General features: G+C 41.1%; 1 protein-coding gene across 2 annotated transcripts in view; it reads right to left on the bottom strand.

Moving 5' to 3' along the window:
* Nucleotides 1–425: 425 nt before the first annotated feature.
* Nucleotides 426–12,959, bottom strand: part of SMPD3 (sphingomyelin phosphodiesterase 3) — a 115,410-nt gene continuing 102,876 nt past the window's right edge. For both annotated transcript variants that reach the window (XM_069968417.1, XM_069968418.1), the window contains 5 exons: nucleotides 7,406–7,561; nucleotides 4,309–4,398; nucleotides 2,838–2,901; nucleotides 1,735–1,897; nucleotides 426–1,263 (listed from right to left, as the gene is read on the bottom strand). In XM_069968417.1, coding sequence (XP_069824518.1) covers nucleotides 1,162–1,263; nucleotides 1,735–1,897; nucleotides 2,838–2,901; nucleotides 4,309–4,398; nucleotides 7,406–7,561 — 575 coding nt within the window. In that variant the 3' untranslated portion in view covers nucleotides 426–1,161. The remainder of the gene's footprint in view (nucleotides 1,264–1,734; nucleotides 1,898–2,837; nucleotides 2,902–4,308; nucleotides 4,399–7,405; nucleotides 7,562–12,959) is intronic.

The following is a 12,959-nucleotide window of genomic DNA, read 5'->3' on the forward strand; positions in this document are numbered from 1 at the left end:
CCTGCACTGTGAAGTTCATTTCTTTTTATTACATTCATCCATTGCGTTTAGCTGTATACGGCTTTCCAGGGGGCCCGCTACACATTATATCTCATATATGTAACATGAATGTTTTTCAAATGTTTTTTAATATAATTAGCCTGTTTTCAATAAAGCTATTATATATTTCCTTTGGGTGTGCTCTATTTCATGGTGCTTTCCCTTCTTTAGTAATTGCAACTATACGTTAGCACTAGTAGCACCCCGATTTATGTAATTTTTTTTCCAATAAGATGGTGCCCACTCATCCTTTCATCTTCTTTGGCGCTCTAGTTGTTGACAAAATGCAGGTAGACAGACTGTGATGAATGTTTCAGCAGACCCCGCTGACATTGACAATACAGTAGACCACTGTAAGATTTTTTAAACTGGCAATAGAATCCATATTGATAAAAGCAGGGTGATATTTTATTGTGTTGTTTCTATAACCATTGAAAAAAAAAGAGTAAAGAAATTCCTGAAAAGCCATTAGAAAAGTATTAGCCAATCATGGAATGAACAAGTTTGAATTTGCAGTTCAAGTTCTTGGACGTATCCCTTAAAAATCATCCAGGTGAAATTGGTTGTTTCTTTATCTTTTTAAATATATTTAGTTTTTTTTTTTTTTTTAAACATTTTTTTATGCAGAGCCTCATGCAATTATAGCGCATGCTAGTGGAGCTGTTCAGAACTACAACAAGAGCCTAAAAAGTAAAAAGGTAAATGGTCCTCATTTTTCTTTAGATATACAAAGATTATGCCAAAAAGAGAAAAAAAAATAAAGAAAAATAAACATTGAACAGCATATCACGGTTACAAACTAAATTGTGCTATATAGTGGTATAAAAACATCTTGGTAAGAATGGCACTGGATCTGTTCTAGTTCCTCTCATTCGGATAACCACAGAGAGGGTGACTGGCCGGCTGCGGGAGCTGCTCTGGTACCCTGTGGCACCAGCGAGGAAGCCTCTGAACTCTCATCTTGTCCACCTCCTTTACGCAGTCCAAATGGTTTGGGACTCCAGTGGCTCCATTAAGACACTGGAGAAATCTCCCTGCTCCAGATTCTGGTGCTTGGAGGAATACCCTAGGCCATATTGTATGTACTTTCCCCATTAATACTGGCAGAGTCCACAGTCCTGCTTAAGACTCCTCTTCTCCGGTAGTAACGGTCAGTCGCATTGCTACTGGCACATGGTCTGTAAGTCCAGCTAGTTGTGTAATAAAACTGTACTCTTCAATTTCCTAAAATAAAAGTATAGTGTTATTTTCTGTACTCTGAGCAAAGTGGGACAACATACAGTGATATGCAAGACAGTGATAAAGCAGTCATCATAGTCACAACATATTGGGGGAGATTTATCAAAGTGGTGTAAAGTAGAATTGTCTTAGTTGCCCCTGGCAACCAATCAGATTCCACCTTTAATTTTTCAAAGACTCTGTGAAGAATGAAAGGTGGAATCTGACTGGTTGCTAGGGGCAACTAAGACAATTCTACTTTACACTAGTTTGATAAATGTCCCCCATTTTTCTTTAGAAAACAGGATTTCTGAAATACAGAACACAAGAGAACATGGCACCAAAAATCTTGGGATGCCTTGTAATTATATCTGGGGCACACTGACATGGCTTTATGGATCTGTACAACACAGATTCATATCTCATCCCATTTACACATAGAGATCAGCTAAATACGCAGCCAGATACCCAACTTACCATCTTCCATTCCATATTCAGTCCCTCCTCAGAATACAGCATATAATCAATTCTGCGGCCACTACCCTTCAATGGAACCTTCCTTCCTTTATGGTTGGGACAATGGTTCTTGCTGGTGGGATATACCAGATATTCCTTCCTGCCATCTTCATTTTCTAGGACTCTAGAAGATAGGAAAAAGTCTCATATTGAGAACCAGTAACAACCTTTTACTGGGATAGCAACAATGGGCTAAGCACCTCCATCCTGACTGCTAGTTGTCTATATAAATAAATAAAACTATATTGGGGTACTAGGAATGTATCAATACTTTCATGGAAACAGTATGCATGGCACTATTTGTGACAACGACTGCTAGCATATCTATACCACTATTTAGACTATACTATAAACTTTGGTTTTTCATTATAGAGGTTGTCCATGCAAAACTACTCTCTGAACCCCCCGCTGAACTCTGTATCACCCCCTTCCCCCGCTTCTTTGTTATGAATACAGCCATGGGTACGACATATGACCCGCTCCTCTATTGATTCCAGTGCCATACCCGCGGCTGTATTCATAACAAGGGTGCTGGTGGCGATATGGAGATTGGAAGGGGTACAGAGGTCAGACCCCCCGCAATCTCTTACTTGTCCCCTATCCTGTGAATTAGGGACAAGTTAGTTTTTCCTGGACAACCTCTTCAACTTGACTTCCCATATAATATCCCTACTAATCTTAGCTCTGGTATTATTTATCAATGCTTACACCAGAAACTTGTATTTCAGTACTCATGACGGCTCTGTTACTGCATTTGCTGAGCTGAGTTCTAGTGTTGTATTTAGGTATTGAGCATGGCTCTGGTGCTGCATCTATTTATTACATACAAACTGTTACTATTTAGGGATAAATGCATCTCGAACATGCTCGAGTCCGATTGTGCAGCATTTGGAGAAGTTGGATGCAGCCCTAAGGCTGTCTGGAAAACATGCCTATGGCCTATGGCTGTGTCCATGTTTTCCCAGGCTATACTTGATATCGTACAATACACAGCTGCAGCGTTCAGCATTCATTTGTGCTAAGCTTGTCCAAGTGACCAACCAAATATATATTTCATTACTCACTTCTGTAGATTGTCGGGGGTGCACACCTCCTCATCATAGAGACCTTCAGGATCCAGCAGTGTTCCTGTGAAAACAGAAATTCATATGTTATGGCAGCTGAATACAATCAAAGGCCATTGTACTAAATCGCTGTGACCACCTTGATAACCATAGTATACATTACACCACTTACAATGCTAAGAAAGAAGCCGAATAATTTAGGAAATACAATTTTTTTTCAGGTTGTTTATAAAATGAAACTATTATACCCTCTAGCTTCAGTAGGGAAATTCACATTCTTAACAGTCTTAAGGCAAGGCCTTATACATACATGTTTCTATTATGGTAATGTAATTAAAGGGATTGTACACCAAAACATTTTTTTCTTTCAATTCAACTGTTGCCAGAAAGTGCCAGAGATTTGTAATTTACTTCTATTAAAAAAATCTTTCAGTACTTATCAGCTGCTGTATGTCCTGAAGGAAGTGGTGCATTCTTTCCAGTCTGAAGAGCAGGAGAGGTTTTCTATAGGCATTTCCTGACATGGACAGAGGTGGCAGCAGAGAGCACTGTGTCAGACTGGATACACCACTTATTGCGGGACATACAGCAACTCATAAGTTCTGGAAAACTTTTGATTTTTAATAGAAGTAAATTACAAAGCACTTTCTGGCACCAGTTAATTTGAAAGAAAAACTTTTTGGCGAACAGTCTATTTCCTACGGCTGTTGTTTGCAAACTGTGAATCAATAGAACTGAATGAATTTGAAAATCTGCGGCCGTTGTTTTCAATGACCACTACAGCTGTAGTTTCCTGAATTCATTGCAGTGAGTAAACATAGCCTTAGGATGAACTAGAATAGGGATTGTGAGGCAGGCCCTCTTATCCAACATCAGTGTCTAACCCCACAAATGCCCTTCTGGATAATAGGGCATAAATTCCCAGTCTTGTAGAAAGTCTTCCCAGAAGAGTCATATTAAGGGTAGGATCAAGGCCATACTAATGCATATGGATGTAGAGTGGGATGTCCTAAAAGCTTCTGTAGATGCAATGTGCAGGTATTCCAATACTTTTGTCGATATACTATATAAATCTTAACAGTATCAAATAAAGAGGTGGGACTCAATTTAGCGAAAAAATATATGAAGGTTATTCACATACAGGGGTGAAGTCTCAAGTTCTCAATGATGTCTTGCTTGAGAAAGACTTTATTGAAAAGTTGAAATGTTGCCTTTGCAGGTGGACGAATAAATGTTACACAGTTTTTCACAGAACAGGTGGCCACCCCTCTATTTGATACTGTTTGTATATTAAGCAATGAGGGGGATCATCAAGTGAGCACTCTAACTTTCCTTCATAGTGCTGTGGCCCTCTACATTTATTTACGTGTCCTATTTGCTCTGCATTGGTACTTGCAGTACTTAGTGTTTCCTCCAGGTGGCATTGGTAGAAAATACTTGTTATTTCTTTCCATCAGCACACATCTCTTACCTATTGCCCAAGGCTTTTCTTCTCCAGGGCCCAGTCTGCATGGATCCTTATAATGTGTAAACAGGGTATGTTGCTGCTCCAGCTTATCTTCTGCATGAGAAGATGTAACATGTTGGTTATATTGAATGACATGTCTATTCTTCACATCCAGATTTGCATTTCTTTTTTTTTTTTTTATTTCTCCCTCTTTTTTTAAGCTGCTGATATAATGTGATGCATTAAACTGTAACGCTTTATGTGATTACGTCTAACAATGAGTTCACACTGTGCTTTAATGCTATGCTTAGCACGTACACAAGGAAATCTTCCAACATTGACGCTTAAAGTCTCCATTAGTCAGAGGCTAAAACAGTGTCCTTTTGGCCTATGTCTGGCCTGTAGAAATGGCATAGTAGACTACACGATTTCTGTAAATGGATAAATGTATGCCTTAGAATAGCCTATGGGTGTTATACGGATGCCTTACAGTGGCATCCATCACCCAGCGGCTATAACAGTATCTATTTAACACATATGCCATAAGAAAGGTCACAATGTAACCATTAAGCAGATCACATATAGTCTATAGAGTAACAGATGCCACTGTTAAGTATCTGTCACGGCCTACATTTAGCGTATACATCAGGAGCTTTTCAGGGAGTTTACAAACCCAGCCACAACAAGTAACCATCAGGACTATTATATCTACACTGTACTGTATGCTGTTCGCTGAGGACTAGTGTGTTGCATAGACTCTCTAAGTTGGTGTACCTGCTCAGTGAACTTGACTTTGCCATATGCATGTAGTCTAATGTACAGCCTTTAGAAAAATGATGGGCATTTAAAGGCATCCTTTATTAAACTTCCCACTCTGCATGGAGAGCACAGTGGTTCCTCTACATCCTGGCTATCTCCTAAGGAGGAGGTAAACTACCCATATAGGATGTATTCTATGGAAAACCTGAAAGGTTGTCTAAGTATCTGGAAGCAGGTGAATGAGAAGAACCAGCGCACCAGCTTGTACAATCTGAGATATGCTGGATTACATTGTTATTCATTATATGCCTGCCAGTTATTTAGCTTACCCCCATTATACTCTCTTCAACAGCTCTATTGCAATGAGCGTGACTACGACATGTTGCTATTTTATAAATTACAACATTGCACAGCATGACAAACTCCTTGTTAGCCTTAGGTATGGAGTCTATTATCATCAGCATAGTCGCAGCCAATACAGTGAAGTTGCATTTTTCCTTAATATGAAGACATTACTGAATGTGACTACAGGCAATGTCTAACCCACTAATAAGAGTCCCAGAAAGATACTTAAAGCGACTCTGCACCCAAAATCTGATCCCCCCCAAACCACTTGTACCTTCGGATAGCTGCTTTTAATCCAAGATCTGTCCTGCGGTCTGTTCGGCAGGTGATGCAGTTATTGTCCTAAAAAAAATACTTTTAAATTTTAAGCCCCGTGCCAAACGGGAGTATCTGTGCCCTAACTTTGCACCACCCCCTCCGTCCCTCCTCCCCACCCTCTTCATCATTAGGAATGCCACTGGAACATTTTCTACATGCTGAACACTGCACAGGTCCTTAACGATCCAGCCCATGTGCCGGGCTGACACAGGTGGGAAATAGGAGGCAATCTGCTTGGAGCATTCCTAATGATGAAGAGGGTGGGGAGGAGGGACAGAGAGGTTGTGCAAAGTTAGGGCACAGATACTCCCGTTTGGCACAGGGGTTCAAGTTTAAAAGTATTTTTTTAGGACAATAACTGCATCACCTGCCGAACGGACCACAGGACAGATCTTGGATTAAAAGCAGCTATCCGAAGGTACAAGTGGTTTTGGGGGGGTCAGATTGTGGGTACAGAGTCTCTTTAAGAAGGTTGTTTGGGGGGGTCCTAACCATCCTCCCAAGTCGATCACAAATCAGGCATAAAATTCCAGATATTTACAAAAAATTATGTACCTACTAAAACTCAGAAGCCACTTCCCATGCAATTCACCTGACTGCATTAGGAATTTCTCATCTCAACTATTATGCCTAATTTTTTTTTCTTTTTACACTCAACTTTGATAGAACTCAATATTCATGAAAAATACTGTATACTAGTCTTGGCGAGGGATGACTGATGTTATTAATGGCAGGAAAAAAAAACACAAAGATTTTGTCCAGGTAATGGGATGATCTTGGTGTGGATTCTCCACTGAAATCTGTGTAAAATCCAATGAAAAGCTGCAAACTATGCACGCTAATTCCTTAACCTACACGGTTACCAAAAACAGTGCCACCCCTCACCCGGGGTTGTTTGTGGTGTTGCAGCTCTGCACTATTGGGCTGAGTTCACACACAGTATATTTTAGTCAGTATTGTGGTCCTCATATCGCAAGCAAAACCAGGAGTGGATTGAAAACACAGAAAGGCTCTGTTCACACAATGTTGAAATTGAGTGGATGGCCGCCATTTAATGGCAAATATTTGCTGTTATTTTAGAACAACGGCTGTTGTATTGAAATAATGGCAGTTATTTACTGTTATATGGCGGCCATCCACTCAATTTCAACATTGTGTGAACAGAGCCTTTCTGTGTTTTTAATCCACTCCTGGTTGAGGTTGCAATATGAGGACCAAAATATTGACTGAAATATACTGTGTGTGAACCCAGCCTTGTAGTAATTGAAGCTAAATTGGAATACTGGATTCAATCTGTAGGAAGGTATCTGGAAGAAAGAAGCCATGTTTTTCTAGTCCTGAACAATGCCAAGTCTTTTTTTTATTTAATTAAGAAATCCTAGCTCAACAGCTTGGAGGTCTTCTTTACACTTTGTGCAGATCCTACTTTGTACTGCTGTAAAACTCAATCTGATCCAGCATTGTTACAAAAGTAAGGTGTCCTTTTATGTCTTAGTGGTTTTTATAAATCATTACACTATAAAGCCAATACACTAATGCTGTGTCATAGAATATTCTTATAGCTGTCTGACAAAGTCAGCTACATAATGCCCCATCTTTCAGTATCCTCTGATTTCACTAGTTTAGCTTCTGACATATCAATACATAAAGGACCAGTGATTTCTATGTGATTAATAGTGTTTTACTTCTGAATTCCTACCTGATGAGCAGTTGTCAAAGTTGAGGTCCCCACAGATTACATCAAAGGCCACCAGCTCCTCAGGATTTGCGGCACTGGAGGAGGAGGTAGATTTGCGGAACTCTGACATCCACTCCAGGAGTGAGTCAAGCTGCTCACATCGGATCATTGCGTCCCCTAAAAAGAAGAGCATAAATCTTATTTCCTATGCCAGTGTTTCACATTCTTTGTGGTATGTAAAAGAAAAATAAAAGGCTATGGACTAGGGATGAGCGAACTGAACCGTAACGAACCAGATTTGTTACGAACTTTGCAAACAGTTCGGTTCGGCACTGAACCAAACTTTGAGAAAGTTCGTAACAAATCTGGTTAAAATAACAATAACAAATATAATCACAGAATAGACCAGGATACAAGGGATTATTACTCCTATAATCCCTTGAATCCTGTTTTTTTGTGAATATCAAGCTGTGTGCCATCACCCGTTAGGGTGAGACCTTAAGTTAGTCTCATCAGATATACCTGGGTGCTGCCTAATAAAAAATGTAATGTGACAGCTATCTGTGACACATGAAAGCAACTTCAGTGTTCAAGCTGATCTACTTTATGAAGTGAAAATCTCAGTTCATATCTTTACAATAAAGGTTCAAAAAATAGGAGAACCCCGTTTAGCCGCAAAAAAAACAAAACAAAAAAAACAGTTAAAAAAAAGTCCCATCGGCTGTCCCACTGCACAGTTGTGTAGAAAAATGTTGGCGACTCATTGGGATTCTTGGTGTCCAAGACCATGCACCCCAGTGCTGATTTCTGGTCCTTTAATTATGGGCAATGGCAGTACATTTCTGTTACTGCCCATTGGGTCAACATTCCCCCAGAAGACCATCAGAAAGTTGGCCCATTCTTGCCACTGTCACCTCCCCAGTGCTTTTGGGCCAGTTCTGCAAAAGTTCTGCCTCCACAAGCTTGCACCCATCCACCGCTTTGACTGCAGTCCAACGTGCCCTGGTGTCTTACCAACGATGTCAGGCCCGGCGCTCTCAGGCTGTCCTCCATTTTGTGAGCCTGGTTGAACAGAGCCACAGTGGGCAGGAGCTCCTCCAGACCATCAGGGAGCAGATATATGAATGGCTGACCCCACGTCAACTAACGGTGGGAAGTGTTGAAGCCGACAATGGGAGGAACATTGTCTCTGCAGTGCAACAGGGAGGGCTAAGTCATACACCTTGTATGGCACATTTCATAAACCTCATAGTGCACAGGTTTCTTCGAACATTTCCTGCCAATTGTTGATCCCTTTTGAGGACGCGACTCTGTTTGGGAGTAGGCATGACTATGGATTCAACGACATCATCCCACTCGTCCATGTTCTGGAAAGTGCGCTGAACAACATCATCAGCGAGGATTCCCAGGCCACTACTCCAAGGCTAAACATCCTCCTCCATCAATTATCTGTTCTCAACCATACTGGCCTGGGTGCAATCAGGTACTGCCTCCTCCTCCTCAAATAGTCTGTTTTCAACTATACTGGGCTGGGTGCAATCAGGTACTGCCGCCTCCTTCTCCTCCTCAAATAGTCTGTTCTCAACCATACTGGGTTGGGTGCAATCAAGTGGTGCCGCCTCCTCCAATTGTCTGTTGTCAACCATACTGGGTCCAATACAGTACTATTATTGGTGCTGGTTCCACTGTCAAATGTCTGTTTTCCACCCTACTGGGTCCAAGGAACTTTGTGTCCTATGTCCCGTGTAATCACTTACACCTTGGCTAATTTTTTTTCACTTTTTTTTCATTGTAATAGCAACTGCAACTAAACAAAACTATACCCTATCAGACTCCCACTATTGTAGCTGCAATTATTCAGCCATTATAGCAAGGTTTGTTTTAGGTTCGGTTCGTACAAATTCAAATTTCACGAAAGTTCGCTGGATCGAACCGAAGTTTGCTCATCCCTTCTATGGACACCTTTTTATTTTTTATTGTTTATATTTTTTTAATATGCAAAATGAAGCAATGCTCTATGTAGTTTTCATTAACCCCTTAAAGGGGTTCCTTGATTAAAAATTTCTTGTCCCCTCTGTGCCCCTCCCCGGTGATCTCCAGATTGACCCCAGGATCCTTCATTTGGATAAAGCTGCGGGTCAGCATGTGACCTGCGGCCCTATTTATTCTCAATGGAACTGGAGATAACCAGGGGCATGAATGTCAACCCACCAAAATCTCTCACTTGTCCCCTATTCTGTGGATAGGGGACAGGTAGGTTTTATTTGGTAAACCCCTTTAAGGCACCAATATGTACCTTGTAAGAGAGTATAGAGAGGGCTCCCCTCTCTATACAATGATCATGGTCAGCATGGACTGATCACCTGTGCTGGCTATTTAACCATTTAAGTGTTGCTGTCAAAACTGACAGCAGAATTTATATTGCCCAGTCTCGCATGATTGGTGGTGCAGGGGCATGGATCGTCTTCGGGGAGCTGACCCATTCTACAGGTAGACTTGGGTTTTTGCAAGGCCTCTTCGGCTGCCTGTATTCAGCGATTGCTACCAGTTGTCTTCAGCAGCCTTTAGCAATTGAGTGCCAAGATAACAGGATCAATGCAGTACAGAAAAGATTCGGAATGTCAATTTTAGAGATAGCTTGTGTATAGTAAGTTATATACAAGCTCAGGTTGTAGACTGGAGGAGAGAATCCTTGGAAGACATCTTACTCAGGTATGGATAGAGAAGAGAACAAATAAATTAGGCACTCTGCAATGGACACTCATATAGGCTCTGAACAAGTATCAAGAGCAAATAGGGCTCACACAACAATTTGCAGAGGCTGTAGAAGCAAAATGAAGCTGATTTTTTATTTTATTTTTTTTTTTTTATAAAAACCTACATAGCCTTTAAGGAAATAATATTAACAACAGTAACCAACTACATTTACAGATACTAGTGATAGAAGGAAACTTACTAGGGAACTATTGGGGGCTATATGTATAGCTGCCAGAGGGAGAATGGGACTGATAATTTACTGCAGATTATATACAAAGCTGCTAGAGTGGGAAGGTAATTTACGGGAGAGGGAGAATAACTAGGGTACTTATTAGGGACTATATTTACAGCTACCTAAGGGGGGGGGGGGGGCGGGGTTAGAGGAATAAAGAATACATTCAGGGGGTTACAGAGCTTGTAAGCCTGAAGCTGGTCATTGGTGGATCTCTGTGTTTACTACCTCCAAGATGTCAAATTATACAATAAAGCCTTGCTTTTGTGGAGGCCTTGATGCCATCCTCCTAAAGGCAACATATGTTACCCTATACTCCTAGCCTGAATGCTACTGACAATATTATGCTGTCCAGCATTAATGATTTTTTTTATTGGTAAAGAAGTTAAGAAGTTTAGGTTTAAAATGTGTTTTTGTTTTTTTTTGGTGTGTGTGTGTATTTTTTGACACTCCCTGCTGCCCACTGCTTTCTGGTGTCTGCCCATTCAGCCAATCAGTCACTATGGTGGGTCACTGCCTCAGACCACAAAGCAGTGGACAGCAGCAATCTGCTGGGCTTCTGAATGGCAATGAAAGGGGATTATGCAGGTGAGCACTGTTCTCTCTTTTTTATGTCAGGCTAGCCCATTAAAAAAAAACATACATGTTAAACAAGCTCTCTTTGATCTAATTCTCAGTCAGAGACGTAACAAGGACCACCCTTTCCAGGCCCTAGTGCTGGCCCCTTACTCTCCCCATCCTGTCCATTTAGTCAGACCAATTTAATTATGGGTCCTTCTGCATTGTACACCAACAGGCATTGTACACACTTGAGCATTTTCTTCATAATTCCCTTTTCATTCTGCTGATTTCTCTGAACATAGGAGAAACGTATGAAAATAGGGCACTGAAGCAGACAGAGTGAGGTACTGTGTACCGGCTGAGCTATAATACAATAGTGTATCCAGCTATGCTAATGTTATAAGCCTCTCCACCTGCTGGGTTTATCATCATATCTCTTGTCATCTGAGCCTGTCGTTTCCTTCACTCACAAGCAATGTTGAATAAATGTTAAGTTATTCTTTTATCCTTGAATTCTGCTGTTCAGATGTTTCCTAGTTATAAATGTTACTCCTCCCTAAGGTTTCAAAAAATGAAGAAAGAATATTGCAGCGATTCAACTGTGATTTTGGTGCTCGCTAAAGGATACAGTTACCTAGTTATACATTCCTATTATACTGTCCCCTTTAGGAAGGGAGACTAAAAAAAAAAAGTTGACAATCCTATAGGAACTGCAGTACCTCAAGACAGGGGAACATAAAATGAACAAATGGTTACATGGAATTGTAAAAGAAAATTTGAGGGGAAAAAACACCAAAGGCTTCATAGGTTGGTGACAGGTTGTGCTGCTGCTGGGATCAGCTGTTGTCTGTGGGGGAGCCTAGCAGAATTGACACAGTTCTCATTGAATCAAAGGGCATGGAGATGCTGCCCTTTAAATCTCTTGCAGCTGCTGTCCAGTCCCGCTAATATAGTAGATGAAAATCTCATATTTCTATGCTAAAATATATTCTATTTACAAATAAAAGTAACTTTCCCCATGGTAACATTGTATTTATAGTGGACTATAAGGGAATGACCATGATAGATAGCAGATCTATGTGGCTGAAATACAGCAGTCACTAAACTACTGGTGAGGTTATTGTCTGACATAAAAGCCCATGCTACTCACAGACATATAGTATGTCTCAACCAGACCACACACAGAAAACTCAGCATTGAGCTTTGGTTAACGTCAGTATTTTGCTACATGGACACTCCCCAAACATTCACGCATCATATTTTAAATTGGGACCTCAAACAATGTCACGGAGCTGAGCTAGTAATGTAAATACGTGTCTGTATTATCCCAACACAGTCTAAACCCTGCAGCCTGTCTGTGTGGACTCCACTCTGATACAGCTACTAGACTCAGAGGTATGGGGGACAGACACAGGGAAACTGCCACCACAAGGGGAAATCCAGTGCTACAAAAAGATGGCCATGTTCTTCCAGAGACAGCATGACTGTTGGCTCCAGTTAAGGTTTAGTTTGCAATTAAGCTCCATTCACTTCAATGGAACTAAGTTGCAAAACCTTACCCATTTTTCATTGCCCCTGTAAGCCAGAATCCTACCCCACACTGACGAGGGGCAACTACCCCGAAACAATCGTCTGTGGATGGATGCCTGCCTTGGTAAACCCTTGTCATGTTGCAATACTCGCCACAGAGTTAGACTTTGACACAAAAGGGGCCACCCTGGTATTTTCCTATTTATGTTCCAATACCTGCAACCGAGTGGGACTTAAGGGGCTACGTATCAGTGTGGTTTGGTGATCTCCCCACTGGGAGGCACCCCCTTGGCAATAGGCTTCCCTCCCCTGGAGGGATATCTGGCTATTCCCGTGTTTTGAGACTCGTAACTGAGACTCCACGGACTCTTCTTTTGCAAAACCTTACCCAGACTGAAGACAAGAGTGGTGCTGTCTCTGGAAGGATAAGGGTAAGTTTCTTACCTCATACTTGGTGCAGTTTTCAGGATATTAGCAGTTTATACTATATGCTAA

The sequence above is a fragment of the Dendropsophus ebraccatus genome, chromosome 4 (assembly GCF_027789765.1).
Source record: "Dendropsophus ebraccatus isolate aDenEbr1 chromosome 4, aDenEbr1.pat, whole genome shotgun sequence".
In the NCBI taxonomy this organism is placed as follows: Eukaryota; Metazoa; Chordata; class Amphibia; order Anura; family Hylidae; genus Dendropsophus; species Dendropsophus ebraccatus.